The following is a 23185-nucleotide window of genomic DNA, read 5'->3' as shown; positions in this document are numbered from 1 at the left end:
GAAAATCTTCCCTCCATCTCCACCAGTGGTTCTTTTTGTCCTGGTGAAGAAGTCGTTTGTTGTTCTGTTGTTTGTTGTTTTTTTGGTTGGTTTTTGGTGTTGGTTTGTTGTTTGTTTTTGTTTGTTTGTTTGTTTATTTGCTTTCTTTTAAGGCTAGAAGAAGCTGCTGTGATCTTATGGTGGAATTTCTTAGGAACACGGGCTCTATACAGCTTCACTGTATTAGAAATTCCTGCCTTATTTTGTTGTATTTTTATTGACTCAAGCATCTGAGTGAGCAAAGATTTTAATTCTACCTACAACAGCCTTATTAGGATGCTGTTCGGTATCTGCACATGGGAAAAGATTTACTCTCTACAATTTTTGCAGTATTAGATGCAACATTTATATTGAAAGCATTTTGCTTTGACTCTCCAGAGAAAATGCCATCTTTAAAACTGAAAAGAAAAGTGACTGTGGTGTTACAGTCATAAAGTGTATGTTCTTCTTTGATCCCAAATCGGTTGAATTTTTGTCACTCTTGAAGTGTTCTTATTCAATAATAGATTTGCATGTATTGATATGTATCCCATGGCATAAGATGCATAAAATCTTAAAAAGGAGATGAGGGCAAAGGTGCAGTAACTCCACGTATACTGAGTCAAGGGTGACAGACTGCAAAGTGATCTTGCCCTTGAATGCTTTCCCTCATTTACTGCAAGACCCTACATTTCGTAGAATATCCCAAGTTGGAAGGGACCCACAAGGATCATTGAGTCCAACTCCCGCCTCTGCACAGAACTGCCTAAAAATCAAACTGTATGTCTTAGAGCGTTGTCTAAATGCTCCTTGAACTCCAGCAGGCTCAGTCCTGTGACCACTGCCCTGGGGAGCCTGTCCCAGTGCCCGACCACCCCCTTGGTGAAGAAACTTTTCCTAATGTCCACTTCTCATAAGTCAGCAGCTGAGAAGAATACTAGGTCTGTCAGACACCAGGGGTCTGTTTTTTCTCTTTTTCTTTTTTTTTTTTTTCATGTTTCACGTATGTGTATGTGTGTTTTTCTCCTTTTTTAAACGTCACTACTACTGGTTGCTGTAGGAAACAACTACCTATTCAGAAAGTCCATACAAACCTTTGGATTGAACCAGGCTAGCAGTACAAGATATGAAATAACTGTTTCATTATTTTTATTTGGTTATTTTCAACATGGCATAATATCTCAGCATGAATGCTTTTTGGACAGAAAATGTTCCATGTGCAAGTGTTTTGTATATTTTACTGATTTGCAAGCCTGAACACCTAATAGAATTATTGAAAAAATGGTTATTATATATGAATGCTTCCCTTATCAAGGTTAACAGTAAATTATATAGAAATGAATCAGCAAAAATTACTTTTTTTTTTTTTTTTTTTTACAGTCCTTGTATGGTGCTGAAGTTTCTACTACTCCAGAACTACCACTCTTCTATACTCCTATAGATTTAGTAGACATCAGTGTAGAAATGGCTGGACTGAAGTTTCCAAATCCTTTTGGCATTGCCAGTGCAACCCCTGCTACGAGTTCTTCAATGATTCGAAGAGCTTTTGAAGCTGGTTGGGGCTTTGCTGTCACTAAAACGTTCTCCCTGGATAAGGTAAGAAAATACTTTAAGCCATGTTTAGCATGTAAATATTGTTTTGTATATTTGAAATATCTGAATCTTTTAGGAGTCTCACTATCTAGCCTGTAGAAAAGAATAAGCAGGGAAATGTATGGTGCATCGTGTGGGTTTAAATAAGCTTGGAGCTTCCAGCAGTGCAGTGTAAAGGTGAAACGATTTCTGTTTGTCTTTTTGTTTGTTTGTTGCAATTAAAGGATTTACATCCTTCCCTTTTATTCAACAACATTTTAAATATTAACCAGCTAGTAACAGTAATGGTACTTTTTTAAACATTGCAGTGAAAATGTTTTCTGTGAGGGATCAGAATGCAAAGGGAATGAGTAACAGCTTCATCAAGCAACTCATGAAAGGCTGTTTCCCTGCCAAGGACTGCCAAGATAAGCCATTGAAATTGAGTTCCAGTTGCAATGTGATAATGTAGGTGTGAGCTTGAGACTGGGTGGGCAGTGGAAGAGAAAGATGGAAGCAATATAAAACAAGCCTATGGAGGGACTAGTGCTGCTGAAGGTTTGTAGTGCAGAGATAATGCTTCAGTAAGATGAAGTGGAAGAGGAAGGATTTAGAATAAATTCATGAAGACTATGGCTCGGTGTGTCACCTAAAACAAATTCTCAAAGCAATTTTTATTAAAGTGTATATTCGGATTATTTGACCTGAGAATTGCATGTAGACTGGGCTTTCTGTTACAACAGTCAAATGGCAAAATGAGACTTAGAGCAAGAAGTTTAGACAGTGAAACAAAAGGACAACTTTGAGAAACGTATTCCAGAGGAAAGAAACAGGATTTAGGTTGGGATTACGTGTGTTGGGAGGAAGAGGATCAGAGGGAAAGCCTGAGTAAGTGTGAATGATGGCAACGTGTTGTCAATTAATGACAAAGAGTAGCATGCAGGGAAGAGAGCTTTTGAAATATGTTTGGAAACAAGGGAGTTTTATTCTTGATTCAGAGATGAGAAGTAAAGGTGGATTAGTGGATAGAGAGCTTAGCAGGAGAGAAAAGGAGAAAAGGCTCTTTTTTTTTTTTTTTTTTTTAACTCTGCCACCTCAGAGGGTGACCCTGTAACAATGAGGAAGGTCTAAGGACAAAGTGCTGTATTCCTAGAGCATAATGTAAAATATGTCAGACTGGCTTCTTCTCTTGCTTACGCCTGAGGTACACCAAGGAAGTCAGTGCTCATTTGGATTGCAATGGAGATTCCAAACTACTTCACAGGGTTTCTTATTAAAACACTTTTTAGGACATAAATGTCATTCAAGTGTGTTTGTAACTGACTTATGCATATAACATACTGTCAACTGTAATTATTCAGTGCCTAGGCTGAAGGCAAGTACATAGCAAGTACTGAGATTTATTTATTAATCAGTGTTATTGCTGATATGCTTGCCGTCCTGCTAGACTGTGCATTGATTACCGGGTCTCTCAAGAGCTAAACAGACACTGACTGTGTTACAGCTTTGAGTGGTAATTCAGAACGAAAGACTTGCATGTTGCAGGAAGTGATGATGGTACTCCAGTAAGCAGCACAGTCTCTCTGAATTGTTTCTGAAATGGTGACTGCAACATGAGTGCCGTGCTCTGGCAGAATGAATTGGGTGAAGATCTTTCTAGAGAGAGGATTTCTTGAATCATACATTGCAGTGTGCAGTAGCGCTGTCCCACCAAAGTACTAGCTAGTTTTCTACCACTATATTCTTCCCAAAAGTGTACTTCCCACGGGGGTAATGCCTTAGTATTTGTGATGATTTGAGATGCTTGGCTGCAAGGTGCTGCAGAAATAAAACTGCTCAATTTGTAATACTATCATGGTAATTAATGCTACAAAAATAAATATTTCAAATGGAAAGAAAGGCTCAGGGAGGTACAGCAGTTCTTATTTGAGCAATGAGTACTACACAAAGACTGCTCTGTTGACTTAATGCTGGAACAAATAATTAGTAGAGAGTTTGGCTTAATATAGGTTGGCATAACATGCTACCTTTCTTTTTTTTTTTTTTAAATAAACTTAGCTTCCAATCGCATAGATGCAAATCCTGTGTGGTGTTCAGCAGGGAGCAGAATGCTCTCGTGGTCTGCAGTACCTGTGGAAGTAGAGATTTCAGATTTACTGTCCTACCAAGCTAGTAACAGCTAACTATGTAGCAGGGCCAGGAAAAAAGATTTCCAGATCTGAGCCTGCATTGCCTGTGGGAGCAGGTAGAGCTGCTCCCCAGATTAGTTTCCAAGAACAGAACCACTTCTGGGAGGAAGGGAGCTTTCTGGACACAGTTTTTGGCAGCTGAAACTCCTCTACTTCAGCCTTGGTTGTATGTGGTACGAGCAGGATTCTACGTTTATCCCTGTTGTTTTACTTAATCTGTCCTGTTTAGATTTAACTTGTGATTCCCCTTCATATTTGCAATAGTTAAAGGCCAAACATAAACTGCCTGTGCAACTGTAGGGAGCTTAGCAGTAGCAGAAACACTGCCTCTTCCAGGGCTGGTCACTGAACTCACCACCATGCTCTGTCAATGGCACAGAAACCAGTGACTTCACAGAATCACAGAATTGTAGGGGTTGGAAGGGACCTCGAAAGATCATCGGGTCCAACCCCCCTGCCAAAGCAGGTTCCTTAGAGCAGGCTGCCCAGGTAGGTGTCCAGACGGGCCTTGAATATCTCCAGAGAAGGAGAGCCCACAACCTCCCTGGGCAGCCTGTTCCAGTGGTCTGTCACCCTCACTGTGAAGAAGTTCTTTCGCATGTTGGTGCAGAACTTCCTGTGCTCCATCTTGTGGCCATTACCCCTTGTCCTGTCCCCACAAACCACGGAAAAGAGGTTGGCCAGAGAGATTGACTAGAGGTTGACTTCCCTATTGACCTTTGGCATCCTTTGGCACTTGAGGTAAAGTGGTTGATGCAGGGTCAATTTGAGTGATGTTTAGCAAATGGAAAGCACATACAGCCTATCTACAGATTTCCATGCGTTAACTGCAGTGTGATGGAATAAGAACAGAGAAAAAAAAAGACGGATAAAGCATTGCAGGAGATCCAAGGACAGAGATAAAAGGACTGAGGTTGGAGAGCTGTGATTCTTATAAGACAGAGCATTCACTTCATATGAACTTCCACTCCTTTTCCCTCTTTCACTCTCTAGCACAAAAAACTCCTGTAAAATGCTAGGCTAGGGATCCCTGCAGCCCATGAGAGGCTGTGTGTTCTTGTACAAGCAAATTGTCGGATAGCACTTGTGCAATTGTAGCCCCTGGACCATAATTTACTCCCCCAGTTTTCCCAGCCCTCATCTGTCTTGACCTCACCTTGAAAGCATCACATGTTGCTACAGAGGGAGTTAGCATAGCACTAACTGTTTCGTGCCATGCTCGCTCCCTTTTCAAACACCCACGTACTTTGCTGCATAATTGCCTTCATGACAACCTGTGTAGGGTTTTCTGTTTGTAGGGTGAGGATTTCAACTCTGAGTGATTCAGCAAATGTTTGTTCTTGCATACTGCTCTACTATTGTTGAAAGGTTAAAAAAAAAAAAAAAGCTAATGAGAAATAGATGAAATTCCTTCAGAATAGATATGCCTTTAAGTATATAGCACTGTAAATATTTTAGAAGGTAGTGGATATTGTAGTATAATACAAATATTAAATACAGGTTACTGTACCTGTATATGTTTATAGGTATCTGTGAAGAGGGAGGGTATTTTGTATTTACAAAACCAAACATGTATGCATAACTGCATTAGTATCAAGTAGATTTGATTTTTTCCAGAAATGAGAATAGCTGCTTTTAAAATGGACTATCATGAGGCAAGAAAAATGGTAACAGAATAAAAAAGCCCCGTTCCACACACCTTCTCCTACACTCACGACTTCACTCTTTCACTGCAGGATCAACAGCTCATTGCTCTGTTGGTTCAAATAGTGTTTCTGTCTTATTCAGATAACTCTGTGCTGCAAACTATTATTTGTAAATTCTCTTGGTGAGCTATTGAAGGGAAATGGGAGAGCTGCATATCATGGAGTCCGCAAAGAAATGAATTTCAATCATTACCTCTTTTAGAACTTAGAAGAACAGAAAACTACCTGCAGAATGAAAAATCCTGTATTAATTAAACAAGTAACAAAGAGTGGGAGTTTTTAGTAGAATTGTTATTCTGAGCTGGTTTATTTACTTCGAATTTATTGCTGAGTACTGTTTAGTACGTAAAATTTACATTAAAAACTGTAATCAGAAAGTTGTATAAACATAGTACCAAAATAAGCCAGAGGTTATATGAAGTTTGCATGCCTTTTCTCTATACATATCCACCACCATAGTGAGCTTATATCAGAAACTGGGGCTCCATCATCTCAATTCTGGCTTTATTGTTCTCTCATTGCATTGTATGGGCTGCTTAGAAAGAGGAAAAACAACTGGGATAGCAGAAATATTTGCTTTGATTTTTAGATGCTTCCTTCGCTTCTAAAATTTAATTCTGATTAATCAGATACATCTGTCTTTATTCTGTTGTGACATGCATTGATTTGTGATGCTGTCGCTTTCAATAATGTGGAAGCAGTTGCCTTTATTATGAGAACCGGCAGAAATCAACATGCAGACTAACTTCATTTTTAATCTTTAATGTTTTTTTTCATTGTGTATGAAGAAAGTTGCATGGATGATTTTAAAAACAAAGCTACAATTAAAACTAGATTATATTTGAATGAATCCATAGCAGAGAAAACTTTCTAGTCGTAATATATGTTTATAAAATTCACTGAAGTAAATTTTACAATATGTTTTCAGAACCATTTCTAAATGAACACAATTGCTGGTAGAGAATTCATTAGTTTACCTGGTGTATATATAGCACTTCTGTGTGCTGCTATTATAATATACAGATTCTGCCACTAACTAGTTGTCTCTGTACATTTGCACTATGTACACCTCACTTTATAATTGAAGTGGTAAAGAAAAAAAATCATAGTACAATGATGCATTGTTTTCCATAACATTTGTATTTCACAGAAGTGAATCTGTATTACAAAATGTATATTTTTGTATGATATTACAGCACAGTAATTTAGATTAAACTAGTTATAATTTATGGTGCCAAGCCAAAAAGCTATTTAAGATGCATTAAAATGCAGAACCATGACATTTGAAATTCTGATGTTCTTAATATGACAAAGGTTATTCTATGGAGTTTTGCTATAATATGAAATATTAATATTTCACAATACAGTTTTGATGAAGTACAATTTGCCTAGCTTGCATATGATAAAGAAATTAAATGCTTACCAGGGGAGTTCAGTGAGAATTAGAGCCCTGCCTGAACATCTGCTTGAAATGTTATTATCCTGTCCTACTGACAGCATTGCTCCCTCATTGTTTTCTGAGATTGACAGCTGAATATTGTACTGATTTCTGCAGCAAATATGTTTAGGTGAACTTTGTTTCATATTTTAGGAATTTAGAACATGCTTTTGATTTCTATCCTATAATTTTTTTTATACTCTTGACATTTGTAGGTGCCAGATTGTGGTCTAGTATGCTGTAGCAAAGATAGACCATTGACTTGCGACGAAATGCCAGTTGATATCTCAGTAAACAGAAATATTACTATTCTTTATTGTGTGGTCTGTATGAAAGGTGTATGAGCTTTCTTTGGGGAGACAAATGATCAGATTGTTAATGTCAAATATAAAAAGGACTGTTTGCCGTTCTACTAAATAACATCAGACAACTTTTATTAACTACATTATTTGAACAGAAAAGTGGGCATTTTACAGGATTCCCTTGCATACAAAGCTCTGTAAGTTGAATTATTAATTGTTTTTACAAATGTGAAAGTGATTATTAATGGTCTTAACATTCTTATGTGTTCTTTATGTAAATTATTGTCTTCTATATTTCTGAAAAAAATGTTAATAAGAAATACCAGCTTGGTTGTTTCCCAATATTTACTTTTTTTTTTTTTTTAGATCACCACATAAAACTAGTATAGTTTAACAGATGATGTAAAAGACCAGAGAAATGCAATTGAGTGTAATTATTTTTTTTTAAGTGCTGTAACTATAACATTGTGTTTTATTTGAATATTTTTATACATAAAATGTGTTATCTGAGTACAAAAAGGAAAAAATCATGCTGTGAATCTGAACAAATGGCATTTGTAATGTATTACTTTGAAGAAAAAAAAAAAAAGCCTCTGAACAAATGTCTAGTTGCACTCTTCCTGTAGCATTAAATATGGCAAAAATGCTCCATTTCTTCTTCAATGAAGAGAGAGGAGAGAAGAGAAGAGGAGAGCCACAGCACAGTCTCCCTTAGTGAAGTCTGTTATCCCAAGGTGGGGAACACAATCTGACAACTCAGCAGTGGAAGGGAAGGAGGGATCTGTCACACAGGTGTGTGAACTGTGTGTCAGCAGAACTCATTTGTGCTACAGGAGAGATTTCTACAAACAGAAGATCAGCAAGCCACTTTCCATATTTTCACTTTTCCTTCCATTCACCCTCATGGAGCAGGGAGAGCTTGGCTGTAAAATTCTCTTATGCATCTTGAGCTCATTTCATAAATTCCATAGAGCTTGTAAGCCAGCAATGACATAGCTTCCTTAAAGCTGTACACGAATCTGGCCATCAAAGGTAAAATTAGTTACATGTCAAAACTGGTTCTTGGTAGGCTACAGGTTCCTCACAAGTAATTATCTAAGGATTCATTTTCCATTTGTCTACTTTGCTTTTTTACAGAGTATTTAGAGATCCTTTATTTTTTATTTCGTGTTCATTTTGAACTAATGTTTTAAAACAGTGCAGCAACAATGGACCAACATAACCTAAATTTGAGGATTAACCTTGAACTTTGGGCAGCTGGTGAATAAAAACTTGTTATAAACCAGTATTTTAATGAAACATTTTGTGCAGTTAAAGTGGCACAACTGAGAAGCAGTTTTAGTGAAGTTTAGAAGAGTGTAAAGATCGTAATACTGAGTATTTTGTTTCATAAGCCTTTCTGTAAAAATATCTACCAAAAGTAGGAGTCATAATATGTTGCATCTGGGAACTGGACCAGTACTTAAGAGATGTCCTTTGTAATAGTAGTCCAACTACTAGCTTATCAAACAGAATGGATGCAAATATGACAGTTGGCTAAAAGTCTCAATGGTACTTATTTTTATGTTGAAGAAGCTGCTCAGTTCTTTGCTACTATTGTTTTGTTTACTTCCTTCTTAAAATGTATGCAAATATTTAACAAAAGAGAGAGAGAGAGAGAGAGACAAAGAGCACACACTCATGATTTTTCAAAACTGCTAAGAATCTGTAGCTCCTGATGGCTGTATCTGAAGTACTCAACATTTTTGAATATCACATCTTGAGTAAACAAGATTCTGAAAAGCATGTACGCGACGTACTTGTGTCAAATATCATTCAGACATGATTTTCTGTAGTTGTTTCGTATGTCCTTGGAAGATTGTTAGTAATCTTGGTGCTACCTCAGGTAATTTTATGTCAGAAAGGAATTCAGCTAAAAAGGCAGATTCAATGTAAGCTAGAAATTGCCAAGTGTAATTCTGAAATTTAGATTTTTTACACTTAAGTTTCATTCTCAGTTCAGATTTGTTGCAGCCTATTTTTAGTATTTTGCTTTCTTCAAAACAACAGACTGCATAAAACCTTCTTTAGTGATATTAATCTATTCAATAATTTATTAGAAAAATTGTGTTATATTTTTTCATCATGATTCTATTTTAAAAATGCCTTTCCAAGACATTCACAGCATAAGGCTGTATTTAACACTTTAGACTTTCCTTCTCATAAATGACCTAAACTTATTTCTGTGGGGTGTGGGTAGCGAAATTGTTATGATACACGGTAAGAGATATCCAGAGACTTTCAGGAAAGAACTAAAATTTTTATTTTGTTATTATAGAATTCTGAAGTTTCTCTCCATTTTTTTTTTTTTTATCAAGTCATTTAGTGTCCCCCTCCACCCTTACCCCCATCCCTATTTGTCCAAATGCATGTTTCAGTGGTTTATCTTCCTCATTTGCATTATGATAAAATCTCCAGAATGTAATGACTTTGATAGGTGTCCTGAGGTACTGAAGGAGAACAAGGAAAAAGTTATCTTTACACTTCAGTTGCTCCAGTTTATAGTCCAGCATCTTTGCTGAGGTCTATATTCCGAATCTGTACGTGAAGTAGATAGCAGTGGCCAAACGTTGGCTTCTTCAGCAATCTAGGTGAAGCTTTGGGACTCCACCCCTGCTCACTAAAAATAATCGGCTGCAGGTTTATAGAGGAAGGCATGCTTCTAGCACCATGCCTTCTCCCCCTGGGCACCAGCTAGTTGCTTTTTGGTCAGCTGTGCACATGGTGCAGACTGGCTGTTGGACGGACACTTTTCCCTCATCTCCACCTGGGAAAAGAGGGCTGAAGCATCCCATACAGCCTTTGAATGTGTCCACAGAAATATGGTCCCAAATTGACTCAGTGTGGACACCCTAAAATCAATGTCAAACATGTATGTTCTGGTGCTTATGTTAAAAAGTTTGCAGATGTAAGCTGAAATGATATATCTCTAATCTAGCGTATATTTCCACACATGGATTTTTACAGGGTTTTTGCTTAATCATTTTTCAAGTGATTTTTGGTTATACCAGAGTAGCTCTTATGTGAAGCACCATGCTTCTCCTAAAAGCTCAGGTTATCTCAGGTCAGTAATTTCCCAGTTGGTAAATGAAACTTATAGGGCTCTGTTTAACATCTGATTTGCCCACACAAGAAGTAAAGAAAGCAAAGAGCTGCTTTTTAAATCTCATAGTGATATAATTGCATTTACTAATGACTGGCATTGTTGTAAAAGCAGAATGAAGTCCCATATGTTTAAAAAACATGAGAGGTTCTTATGTTAAAATACTCATTACTAATGTAAATATATATGTCCGTGTATTGTAAATAATACTTCTTATCATTATTTGAGATTTTATAATTGTCCAAATCTTTCACTACAATAGAGATTGTGCTTTTAGCAGACTTCATCCTTCAGTAAGAAAGTGTAGGATTTTTGTGAATATATATTCTAGAGATAATTGCATCAGGAGACAAATGTCTCCATCCCATTAACTTTGGAATTATTACTCCAAGAATTATCCAAAATGCTATTGTCACAGCTAATTGAAAAATCCAGTTTTTGGTCTACAGAAAAAGGAGAGCACATCTTTAATATTCTCTTAATATGTGTATTATGATAGTATGTACATTTTCTCATTGTGTATTATAAGAGTGTCAGATTCATATGAAGGATTTTATACTACTTAATATATACATATATTTTTACTGAATTACGTTTATGCAATTAAATTATTTTTGAATATTGACTTTTTAAACCTAAAGCTAATCTGCTTTTCTCTAACTTTCCTGGTACAATTTGGACTATGAAACAGTGAATTATAATGCTAGTTATAGCTACCAAAAGCAGCTAGCAGTACCTTTTCGCTGTTTTCTACCATGTGCATAAACCATGTGCATAAACCATATGCATAAAGTAAGTTTACACATTATTACTTTAACTTCTTCTTGCCTGACTTCTTTGATAATTCAGTGGAATCTAAGAGTTTTCAAACAAAACCACTGAAACATTATAAATGAAAATGACATAAAGTAATGTTGTAGCCAGCTGGTTTTTCATTAGCAGCTGACCTGCTATTGCTATAAAAACCAGAGTCTTGGCTAGACGTCAGTTCAATAAATGAACAGGCTATCTATTGATTTTTCTCCCTCTTGTTATGTAATATGATTTTCCCTCCTTTGCAAGGGTTGCTGTTGTACAGGATGGCGCTGGGATCATGGTCGTGGTAGCGTACTGGAATGTGTGGAGTAAGGAAGGCTGTCACAGCAGTCAATAAGATCTGAGAGGTGTTGACTAATTGCCTGCTAATTACACAGTAAATTGTCTAATTAAGCTGATGGTTAATTAGGGTACGCTCGCACAGCAGTCTTGTGGAATTTTCGTCTGATGTCTGGGAAGCAGCTTGTGTAATTGGCAAACTGGTAAGGACTGGCAGAGAACAGGACTGGAAAGCACGCTGCCAGTAGATGACAGAATAAGGATGCGTTTGCACAAAGGTTGTCATGTAAGCACTGAGGGGTTTGTTAGCCTTCTCCAGCTACATGGCAGTGGGCTCAATGAGGAATTTATCTGAAAGCTACTGGAAGGTGTAAATAAAATACAGTTTAAGCATGTAATGTTTGAAAAGCAGTGGCAAGTATTCTTCTTGTGTTTTAGGCAGAATTTAGACTTAAGATGCTTTCCTTCAAAATTTTGGCTAATGAACACAGAATGCCAAAATTAATGTGTAGAGAATTTCACCAAGCTGCACAATTTGACCAGGGCAATAATCATTGCATTGTAATTTGTTCAGTGGAGTCACAAAATGATATTGTTTCCTGGGATACTCTATTTGTATGTTGAAAAAGTATGTCTGTTAATAAGGATGCTCACCAACCACCATAACCATTGTCTATGATATTCTGAATCCTCATTAGGCTTTGTATCCATCCCTAGCTGTGACAGAGTATGAACAGGTCATAGTGGTGCTCTCAATTAAATGTGTATGAGCTATGCATAAATATAATACAATTAATAAAAGTTTCTGGATTCCAGGTTCTGACCCAAAGACCATGGAAACAGTTGAGAGTATTAAACAATGAGAACCTGGACAGTAGAGGAGTGCAGACACCAATTCAGAAGTGTCAATTTGCTGAGATTTAAATTTATAATTTGGTAAAGTAACTTGGTACATGCACTACCTTAAAGATAATTACAAATGCAAGCTTCCCACAGAATCAGGAGCATAGTACAGTACAAGATTGGGTCTTTACATAATTCAGAGATTTAATTTGAGCTAAGTATCAACAAATCTGAGGAAAAACATAGCTCTCTTCTATATAATGAATTTAATCTAAAAAGGTTTAAAGGTTTGTACGTATATTTATTTATTTAAGTATGCTTTGATGTCACTTGAGCAAAGTATAGCTTAATGTCCACTTTCAATCACAGAAATTAGATATTGTTTCATAGGTCCCCATCTTTTTACATTTTAGCATGTGCAATTTTTAGTTCAGACATGGTGCCTTCCTCTTTCTGGAACAAAAAAGAAAACAAAGTGAATTCAAAATCTGGATTGATGGTTAAACAGTTGATCTTTAGATTTAGTTTTACATTTATCATAAATATGTCTTCTCCCATACAAATAGAATCTTAAAAACAAAACCCACAAAATTTGAGGGTGTAAATCATGCTTTCTTTGAATTAACTAAACCATTTTTATCCCATGGTCTTGCTGCTTCTATTTCCCTGCACATGCACAGTTACCTGTGCCTTTATGTAGCACCCTTTAGGTTGTGAGGTTTTGCTTATGATTTTTCCTTCAAAAATAACTAAGCAAAATCATGGTTCACTGAGTGGTTTCTCACTGTGCCAGTCATCAGACGTGGGACTCCAAACCGTGAAGGCAAGCTACAGGGCCTTAAACCTTCTCTGGGAGGATTATAACGATACTTGCAATGCTACTCCTCTGTGTATATTTGCACAGACCAGAATGCTGCAATTCCTCTGCATCCAATTCTGTGAATTTTTGCATAAAGTAAAACAAATGTAATTCATTGATTCAATTCATTAGTATCCATGGAGGCTATATATATATCTAATTTTCCTTTGAATAAAACATTTTTTATATTTGTATTTGATAGTTACATGTATGTATTTCCATATCCATCTGCACATGTGCAGAAACAGGTCTCCTCAGTTCATTTTGCCTTACTACTTTTTAAGGATTTTTCCTTAAAAGTATTAGAGAAACTATTCTTTTTGTCTCTGGCAGCACGTTCAGGAACAAAGCTCACTTCTTCAGCCAGCTGCGGGAACTGAAAGCACACAGTGCAACCATCACACTTGCTTTTGTTTTCTGTCATGGGACAACAAACAGATATGTTGCTAATACATTTTATTCTCTGAAGACAAAGGAGTTCAGAGGATAATTGTTACCTTCTTGCATTCTTCCAAAGAATTTCTGGCACATAATAGTATGATCTCCAGTTTAATAAATTGCACAAACATAGAGAAAGAAAGATACATCAAGTAATTCACATAGTGAATACATAGTATTGTGAACACATTGTAAATGTATATATGTAAAGTCCTATTACAACATCATAATCTATAACAAAAATTATGTGGCAATAATGGTGTTCTTAAATAGCAATTACCAACTTTTTGAGAAATCATTTTTTTTAAATTACTAATGTTTTCATATGCAGTTGTAGCTGCACCTTATTATATATCTGTATCTTACTGTGGACTTGATCAAAACTGGAAACATTTCCCAAGTACCTGTAAGCAATTATTCCCTGACTGCATTCTTTCCCAAAGCATCTCCATTGTCTGTTTTAAAGCCTAGTGCTTGAGCAATGGGGTCAGAAGAGCCTGTTGTGTGTGAGCTGTTGGTGTTGCGTTCCAGCGTATGGCCTGTGATGGTTCTCTCCACATGTGGTTCAGGGGAGCTCACCTCCCTTTTATTTAATGTGTATATCAAGCCATAGAGAAGGTTTAGCAAAGTGTCATTGATTTAAGTGTTTTCAATATGTTGAAACTCAGCTTTATAACTCTCAGCTGATTTTGCTTGAGCAGTTGATTGCATTATTCACTATTTGTGGGAGACTGGGGCATGGTTGAGAGCATGCTGAGCAAAAGTCAGTCCAGACAAGATAGGAGTAATGCTGGGATCGTTAGAGGAAACATCCAGGGGCTACGGCAAGAGAATTATCAGTCCTTCCGGCTGAGGGATGTAGTTCTATTCCAGGCTGTTTCTGCAGCAGCAGGTAAGAGCCAGAAGACTACACGCCTTTTATTTTCTGAATGCAGGCCTTGCTAACAGTATCCGTGCTTTGTATTTCAAGATTAACCTACTGCCAGCGCTTGCTAAATGGGACTACATCTTAAATCTATCCAAATATTTTTGGTGGTGACAAACTTCATGCCTTGGATGCCACAAAGTGCCTCACTGGGGAATTAGCAATGCTCCCTGCCCGTACTGTCTGTCCCCCTTACGGTGGGACAGAGGGGAAGCAGATGCAGTTCCTCTGAGTGCTGTTGGCGCCTCTACTGGGAGCTCTTGTCCCGAGGTAACAGCAGCCTGTCTGGTAACTTCAGCACAAACTTGAGGAATTTTTTTTTTTTTTTTCCTCCTTCACTGTGCAAAAATTGAGGAAAGGGTGAATACTGAGTTTTCAGTTCCTGCTCTTCTTTATTACTCTGTTTAAGTTGATGTTGCTGCCAGGACCATTATTCTCAGAAGGTCAGTTGCTTGCTGCTGTTGTGTAAGAGATGTATATTAAAGACTGCTGGGGGTGCCTGGGTTGGGTGGTTTCGCATGAAGATAATGCAGATCTTGAGCACATAAAAAGTATTTGCTTATTTTCCTATATTCTATTGTATTTTAACTCAGATGAATTTCTCTGCTTACATTTTTGGTGTTTGTTTGTTTGTTTGTTTGATTTTTCTTTGATATCCAGAGTAAAGTTGTGCCTTCAGGGTTAGCAGAATATTGGAGTCTATGTCTGAAGTTTTGGAGCACAAATTTTTGAGTGTCACATTTTTATAATGGTTATACTTTTGTAATTTCTTATTCCAAGCTAAAAATCTGCATTTATTTCTCTTGGACTAAAATTGAACAAACCTATCAACTAGCAAATTCAAAAAGCAATGTAATAAATTTTTTTTTCTAGAAACAGAAAGTTTAACCTTGAAATGCAAACTTAATCTTCACTTTGCAATAAAACTGTATGTATCCAAATACATAGTTTTCTTCACTTGAGCACCTTTACCCTCATAATATCATTTATGTTTTCTTTTCCATTCTAACTCTATGGTTGGAGAACACTAAAAGTATATGAAGGGGAGAATAAGAACGTATTGTGAGGATAAAGTATTAAAACTATAAACCAAAGACCCATCAATCTTGCAACTTCTTATGCACATCTTAAGTACTACAAATAATGCTTTGCTACCATAACAAAACTTGTTCTTAGTGTATGTTAGCAGTTGCCTACCTATAGATACATAAGCTGTCTTGTGACATTCAAGTCACAAGTTCAAGTCATTCAAGTTCATTCAAGTCATTCATTGTTTTTCCCCACACGCACTTCTTGTATTCCTCCTTTAATATGATTTAAAAAAAAAAAAAATATTTCCATAGTCTGCAAGGATTTGGGGGGGGGGGGGGGTAAATTAACAAAAGACAGCAGTTCCTATATAAAGAGACCAACAAATTTCAAACTCTGCTAAGAATCTGTCTGACAGTCAAATTTATGCAGAGGTGAGGTTTGCTTCTGTGTCAGATATCCTCCATGTGGCTTTCTTCAATTGCGTCCAAGGATTCACATTCCCACCATGCCTTTTCCTTGTATGTTTTCCTTATCTTTTAAGAAGGCTCTTGTCAGCTAGCCATTTCTGCTCTAAAATGATCTTTTATCACTGGCAGTTGATCATCCATACTTGATTTTTGCAGGATGTATTGGACTGTTTCCCCATTTATGATGTAGATGTTGGAACATGCCATCACTCACATTCCCGTTTTACTGTCTGTACAAGAGCTCACAATGTGCTAGCTGCGATTGAAAATCATGACGCTAGAGTCTGTTCCAAAACAATGTGTCTTAGTAGCATGATCGAGGATGTAGTGTTTGCATTCAGCATCCGTGTTTACAGTGAAGTGTGTTGATATAGCTAAACTCTCATTAAATGCAAGGAAGAAACACTTTTTTTTTCCAAAATGATAGAAATGAGAGTTGGTGGTTTTGAGAGATCTTTTGTAAACGTTACTGGGGGCAGGGAAGGCAAACCAGCATTTCTAGCCAATCCATGCCTGCACACGTGTATCTCTTCTGGCTGGAGCTTTCCCCTTTGGTGCCATTAGCATTTTCATTTCAAAAAACGACAGTCTGCAGTGGAAGCAGTTAAAATGTTCAACCTGTGGTTTAAATTATTGATTTTTTTGAATATTGAAGCTGTATTTCAAATGGGTTTTGTTAGAGTTACTTCTGGGTAGAGGGTTCCAGAGGTAATTTGATATCTAAAAGCCTGTGTATTTCAAAGCCATTTCAGTCTTTTGAGTTCCTTCAGCTGATCAGCTGATTGGGTAAAACATCTTATTGTCTTCTGAATTGCAGGCAATAGATAAACTGTAGCTCAAGGTTAGCACGTAGACTAGCATACAATGCTCTTGGTGATTTATTATGTGTACTCAGTGTCCAATCAACTGACAAAAATAGCTCATTTATTTTTAATGCGGTAACTTATCTTCACTTAAAAAAGAAAACATCTTTTGAAATGCTAGTATTCACAATTTAGATGGGGGGAACCTCTGTTATCTGTATAGCTAGGTAATGGTGCATAATTAAAATTAGGTGAGTTTGTGGTACTGAATGCAGCACGTGTAAATAAAAAGTATATGCACATATTTTTACAAACCAAGAGCATTATGTTACTACAGAGTTGAATGGCTGCAGTGAGAAAAAAGTCTATTTTAAAGAACTGCAGTACAAGCAGCACTCATATTTATACATGAATGCTTTGACAAAGGGCTGGGTAGATGACAGCTGTATATGTGCAACGCGTGGGAAGTTAGCCATTCTCGGCATCCTTTTGTTCACAGGAAAAAAAAAGGTAAAAATTGAATTACTGTAATAAGGTTCAGATTTGGCAATCAAGCCATATTGCAGTGCATACAGGAGTTCATGGGAATTGTGGAAATGAAATTAATTGCAGGAATGGACCTGGTTAAGAAGTGCTGTTATGACTGGTGATGCTAAATATCATAAAATAATGGGATGATTCAGATATAAAGCAGACAGTTTTTTCTCCTTAAAGAAGCAGTGGGTTAAAGAGTATCAAAATAAAAGGATGTTTCATTGAAGTATGAATTATGCAAATTCAAAATTATGCAACTTATTTTGCAAATATGTATATATATAGTGCATATATATTTATATAAAATTCAAATACATGAAGATAAGTCATGAAAAGATGTGTGGCATAAAGAGCTTATATAATACCCAATTGGCTTACCACCTACAATAACTAGTTTCTGTGACTGTAGTTAAGAATTTTCTCCAAAGTTTGTTGATATTCTTGTGATAGTGCATTGTAGTTTACAAAATGCTGTTTAAATACCACAAGGATTGAAGCTTCTGCTGTATTACTGTGTGCATGAAATAGTCTTATCCCTGCTTCCCTTAGACATACAGCAAAGAAGCCTGCCCTGCCCTGCTCTGTACTGGCTGCATAAGGCAATGTGTCAGCTAGGGGAAGGTTGTCTAAGACAAGCAAAGATGTAAAGCTTCCTACTGCCTCCAAAAGCAGAAGTTTGCAGTCTGTACCTGCATATGTACTTTGCTGTTTTGTACAAAAGTGAGCATTGGCTCTACTGTGTATTTTAATCTCCATAACTGGGAATACAAATTTGGTCAAAGAAGCAAACATCAATGTTTTTTGGATATAGGGAGAAACGCTAGTTCTCTACAATATGGAGCTCTTGTTGGTCCTTACGGAAACTTGGTCAGGAGCAATGCATTAAACCCCATAGTTCTGTGATACAAAAAAAAAAAAAGGGGGGGGGGAGAGGGAGAGATTCCTTATGTCCTATTTATCACTAATACAATTATCCATGATCAAGAATTTTTCTGTGGGGAAAAAGCATATTTCTCTTCAAAGAACTTTGTGAAGGAGTTTTTTATGTTTAGCATCAGAAGGTTTTTAGATCATTGTCCCAGTTTTAAATCAATATTCTAATGGAATAAAGGGGGATTCTGCAGGTCAGGCCATCCTCTGTAGCTCAGGACAGATCTATCCCTCATATTTCAGACTTGAGCATGCACAACCCCTTTGTAGCCTATCTGAGCTGGCTCTGCCATCACTAGCACCAGAGGTGGAGACACAGCTGTCATACAGTTTCTGACACTTCTGTGGCAGCAATAATAGGAACATTTACCACAAATTCCCAAAATGAAACCCTAACTCAATTGTAGTCTCAAATAACCACCTTCCTATGGATTTCAAGGGGAATGGACTTCACGTCTACCCTCTCTGTTTATGCCTGCTAGATCCTCCAATGAGCATATTTACGTAACTGACAGACCAGAGCAATGACTCTTCAGAGTGCTGGGGTTTTGTGCCTATTATGCCTGTAATAGGAAAGAACGTGGCCAGCTCAGAATAATTTTTTTTCTCAGCGGTAAACCGGAGAATCTTCTTGCTAGGAATTGCCATGCAGCATGGGTACTTACAGTTCTTACAAGAATATTTTAATGAACTTTGCTTTTTTTGCATTATTAAATTTGTGTTTTATGTCCCACAGGGCTGAGTTTTAAAAGCCAATAGAATGTCTTTTTTTTCCTGACAAAAAATAATAAATAAAAATAAAATAAAATAAAAATAATAAAAAAGTAATAGACAATGAGTAACCTACTGCTATGAAAACTTCAGGTGAAAGTGGAGAAAAACCAGAGCTGAGACTTGGTTCTCTGTATCCACCACAGGCAGATGGGAATGAGGGAGCATTCTTTGGCATACAAATTCGATGTGCATTTCAGCACTTGTCTACATGGGTTCCTCTCTGTCAGAAAAGTTACAACACTTGCAAACACTGTTTATTTATTTATTAAGAGCTCTGTCTGGAAACTTAGACTCAGCCCAACAGATTGCAAATCCCTATTTTGAGGCTCTTGAGAGGAAAAAGCTATCACTCCAGATTATGGAGCCTGTGTGGTGCCTCTTAGGATGACTGCTGGATGGATGTGCAGTGCCCTCAGAGACCACTGGCAGATGTGGCTGTGCTGGCTCTGCCCTTCCTGAAGGCAGCCCAAAGCCCCTCCCAGGGCTGTATACCTGATGCCACAAGTTCAGCCTCAGCTTTCTGACCAGAGCTGTGCTGCATCCTCATATATTTTAACACGGTAGCAGAGTTCATTCTTTATTTAGTTTAAAACTATTCTGATACTATTTCAACTATTTCATGTCTATGAAAATAAATTCCAAGTTTACATGCAGCAATCTTATGTATCTCCCCATTGTTGTAGCCAATACAAAGAGGAGAATACTAGTTTTATGTCATGAATTTTAAGGTAGATGAGGCTTCTAACAAAATTCAAAATCTATTGTAAAGATCTGATCTAAAATGTAGCTCAGAATTAAAATGTATTTGAATCTTTACAAGGTGTTAAAGTGATGGATTAAGACTCACAGTGGTTAATACTTTGTTTTTCCGCACAGTTATAAGTATCCAGTTCTACCTATAATCAGGCTATGAGAATGGCAAATGGCACAGGCTTGCAATTCCTTCTCAGGTAAAAGACCATTTGGCTTCAACCAAACTTTTGCATAGGAAAAGATGAAAGATTTGCATCATGAAAAGATGAAACAGTTAACATTTAAGGAGCTTGTGGTACCAAAGTAGAAGCATTATGGATAGATTATCATACAAAAATAAAACAAATTATTCTCCTAGATACTGAAACCCTTCTACTTTCCCTGTGCACTTTTTTCTGCACTTCTTTCTGCAACTTGAAATTGTTTAGTGCCACCTGAAGAACTGATACTTTGAAAATTATAATACTAGCTACTTAAATACCTTTTCAAATATAATTGGTATAATTTCCTTGAATTTCTAACCCCTAAATAACACAGATGCTAATCAATGCTTATAGTATTTAAGCATTCTTAATCCTAATGGAAAAAGAAAATGCTGCAGGTATGTTCAAGACTTACCTTGATATTTGCAATTCATCCTCAGCAGATAATTTAAATACATGCTTCAAGGGAGTAATGTGATTCTCCTCTTAATTACTTAATCCAGCAATAAAAATATTTTGGACTATACATAAATTTAAATATAACTCTAATGTTCTGTAACTCCCCAATGTTGATTCTTTGTGCAACAATTTTAACAACTCTCTAAATAGTATTGTACGTAAAAGATTTTTTTCTCTATTATTGAAGAAATCATATTTTTCTATCCTCAAAGGGAATCATTTATTCCCCTCCTCCTAGGAGAATATAATAGTCTTGATTTACTTATAGCAATCTCGAAGAAAATATTTTAGTGATGGTTCACAATTTACTAATGGAGCTTTACAAAACAGCCTCTAGGAACAGTTATGAATACATTGATTATATGGCTTCCCTATGAGAAAACAGTAATTAAAATTATATCACAGACTGGATCTGGACATGTTAACATTTAATTAGGCAATAAGTGAGCTTGGTACAGGTGTCCAGAGTTGTTGACAGAAGCGTTGTTTAATTCATGTAGTATATTCTCTTAAATAGATAGTCACCTCCTTGGTTTTTCAAGAGTGAAGTTGTATGCTTAACTAGCAGACATCAGAATTCCTGTGGTAGATTTTTTGTTTGTCTAATTTCTGTCTATACATTAAGTGCAAAATCTCAGATGTGTACTTTAAAGAATTGCTTTTCTCATTGTTTGTTGTGTCTGTCAAGGAATTTTTTTTTTAATTATGAGGCTACCCGAGATTTTCCCATTTTCATTTTTTTTTATTTTTTATTTTTTGTAGCTAGAAAATCTCATTGTGTGGCATTAGTTGTCTTGTTTGTAGCTCATTCCTTTAGGAACTTGCAGCCTGGTGATGTTGCCCTACTGCCTTATGGTGTTTTGTTTAGCAAGTACAAAACAATATTAGGGAAAACAACATCAGACATTATTTAAACAATATTAAGTTGTTTTGCCTAATACTAACAGTCTGATGTATGAAAAAGAATGTTATTCTGGCCTCCTCCTAAAGTACAAGAAGAAAATTAATTTATATTCTTGTAAGCATAGCTCCTCTGGTGATTCTTCCAACCCTGCTGCTGCAAACATATCATGGAATTCTTTCTTCATTTTTCCTGTGTCTTTTCATTGACCTATGTTGGTTCCTGCATGATTTTCTTACATGCTTTTCAAACAGACTTTTTCTTCCCATTTCATGGGACCGTTCAATAATTGTCTAGAATGAATCCCAGTGGTCAGCATTGTAAACTGGACTAGAGTATTGTAATTAATATGCATTAATTAATTAATTAATTAAGCAGTCTAAGAGGTTTCTGGAGAGTGTGGAAGATAGCTTCCTGACACAGCTGGTTAGTGAGCCTACCAGGGGAGGTGCCCCGCTAGACCTTCTGTTCACAAACAGTGACGGACTGGTGGGAGATGTGGTGGTCGAGAGCTGTCTTGGGCAGAGTGACCACGAAATGGTTCAGTTCTCTATTCTCGGCGAAGTCAGGAAGGGGACCAGTAAAACCGCTGTCTTGGACTTCCAGAGGGCTGACTTTGAGCTGTTCAGGACACTGGTTGGCAGAGTCCCTTGGGAGGAGGTTCTGAAGGGCAGAGGAGTCCGGGAAGGCTGGGCACTCTTCAAGAAGGAAATCTTAATGGCTCAGGAGCAGTCTGTCCCCACGTGCCCAAAGACGAGCCGGCGCGGAACTAGACCGGCCTGGCTGAACAGAGAGTTGTGGCTCGAGCTTAGGAGAAAAAGGAGGGTTTATAATCTTTGGAAAAGAGGGCGGGCTACTCAAGAGGACTATAAGGATGTTGCGAGGCTGTGCAGGGATAAAATTAGGAAGGCCAAAGCTCATCTGGAGCTCAATCTGGCTACTGCCGTTAAAGATAACAAAAAAAGTTTTTACAAATACATCAACACAAAAAGGAGGACTAAGGAGAATCTCCATCCTTTACTGGATGCGGGGGGAAACTTAGTTACAAAAGATGAGGAAAAGGCTGAGGTACTCAATGCCTTCTTTGCCTCAGTCTTTAGCGGCAAGACCAGTTGTTCTCTGGATACCTGGTACCCTGAGCTGGTGGAAGGGGATGGGGAGCAGGATGTGGCCCTCGCTATCCACGAGGAAATGGTTGGCAACCTGCTACAGCACTTGGATGTACGCAAGTCGATGGGGCCGGATGGGATCCACCCGAGGGTACTGAGAGAACTGGCGGAGGAGCTGGCCAAGCCGCTTTCCATCATTTATTGGCAGTCCTGGCTATCAGGAGAGGTCCCAGTCGACTGGCGGCTAGCAAATGTGATGCCCATCTACAAGAAGGGCCAGAGGGTAGACCCGGGGAACTATAGGCCTGTTAGTTTGACCTCAGTGCCAGGGAAGCTCATGGAGCAGATTGTCTTGAATGTCGTCATAAGGCACTTGAAGGGCAACCAGGCGATCAGGCCCAGTCAGCATGGGTTTATGAAAGGTGGGTCCTGCTTGACGAACCTGATCTCCTTCTATGACCAAGTGACGCGCCTGGTGGATGAGGGGAAGGCTGTGGATGTGATCTACCTTGACTTCAGTAAGGCTTTTGACACTGTTTCCCACAACATTCTCCTCAAGAAACTGGCTGCTCGCGGCTTGGACTGGCGTACGCTTCGTTGGGTTAAAAACTGGCTGGATGGCCGGGCCCAAAGAGTTGTGGTGAATGGAGTCAAATCCAGTTGGAGGCCGGTTACTAGTGTAGTCCCCTAGGG

The 23185-nt window shown here is 37.6% G+C and overlaps 1 protein-coding gene across 4 annotated transcripts in view; it reads left to right on the top strand.

Annotated features, from left to right (window-relative positions):
* DPYD (dihydropyrimidine dehydrogenase) overlaps positions 1–23185 on the top strand; it is a 354038-nt gene that overhangs the window by 185808 nt on the left and 145045 nt on the right. For all 4 annotated transcript variants that reach the window (XM_040566231.1, XM_040566230.1, XM_040566229.1 and 1 more), the window contains one exon: positions 1399–1614. In XM_040566231.1, coding sequence (XP_040422165.1) covers positions 1399–1614 — 216 coding nt within the window. The remainder of the gene's footprint in view (positions 1–1398; positions 1615–23185) is intronic.

Source organism: Cygnus olor, chromosome 8 (genome assembly GCF_009769625.2).
Source record: "Cygnus olor isolate bCygOlo1 chromosome 8, bCygOlo1.pri.v2, whole genome shotgun sequence".
In the NCBI taxonomy this organism is placed as follows: Eukaryota; Metazoa; Chordata; class Aves; order Anseriformes; family Anatidae; genus Cygnus; species Cygnus olor.
This window is presented reverse-complemented; position numbering and strand designations above follow the sequence as displayed.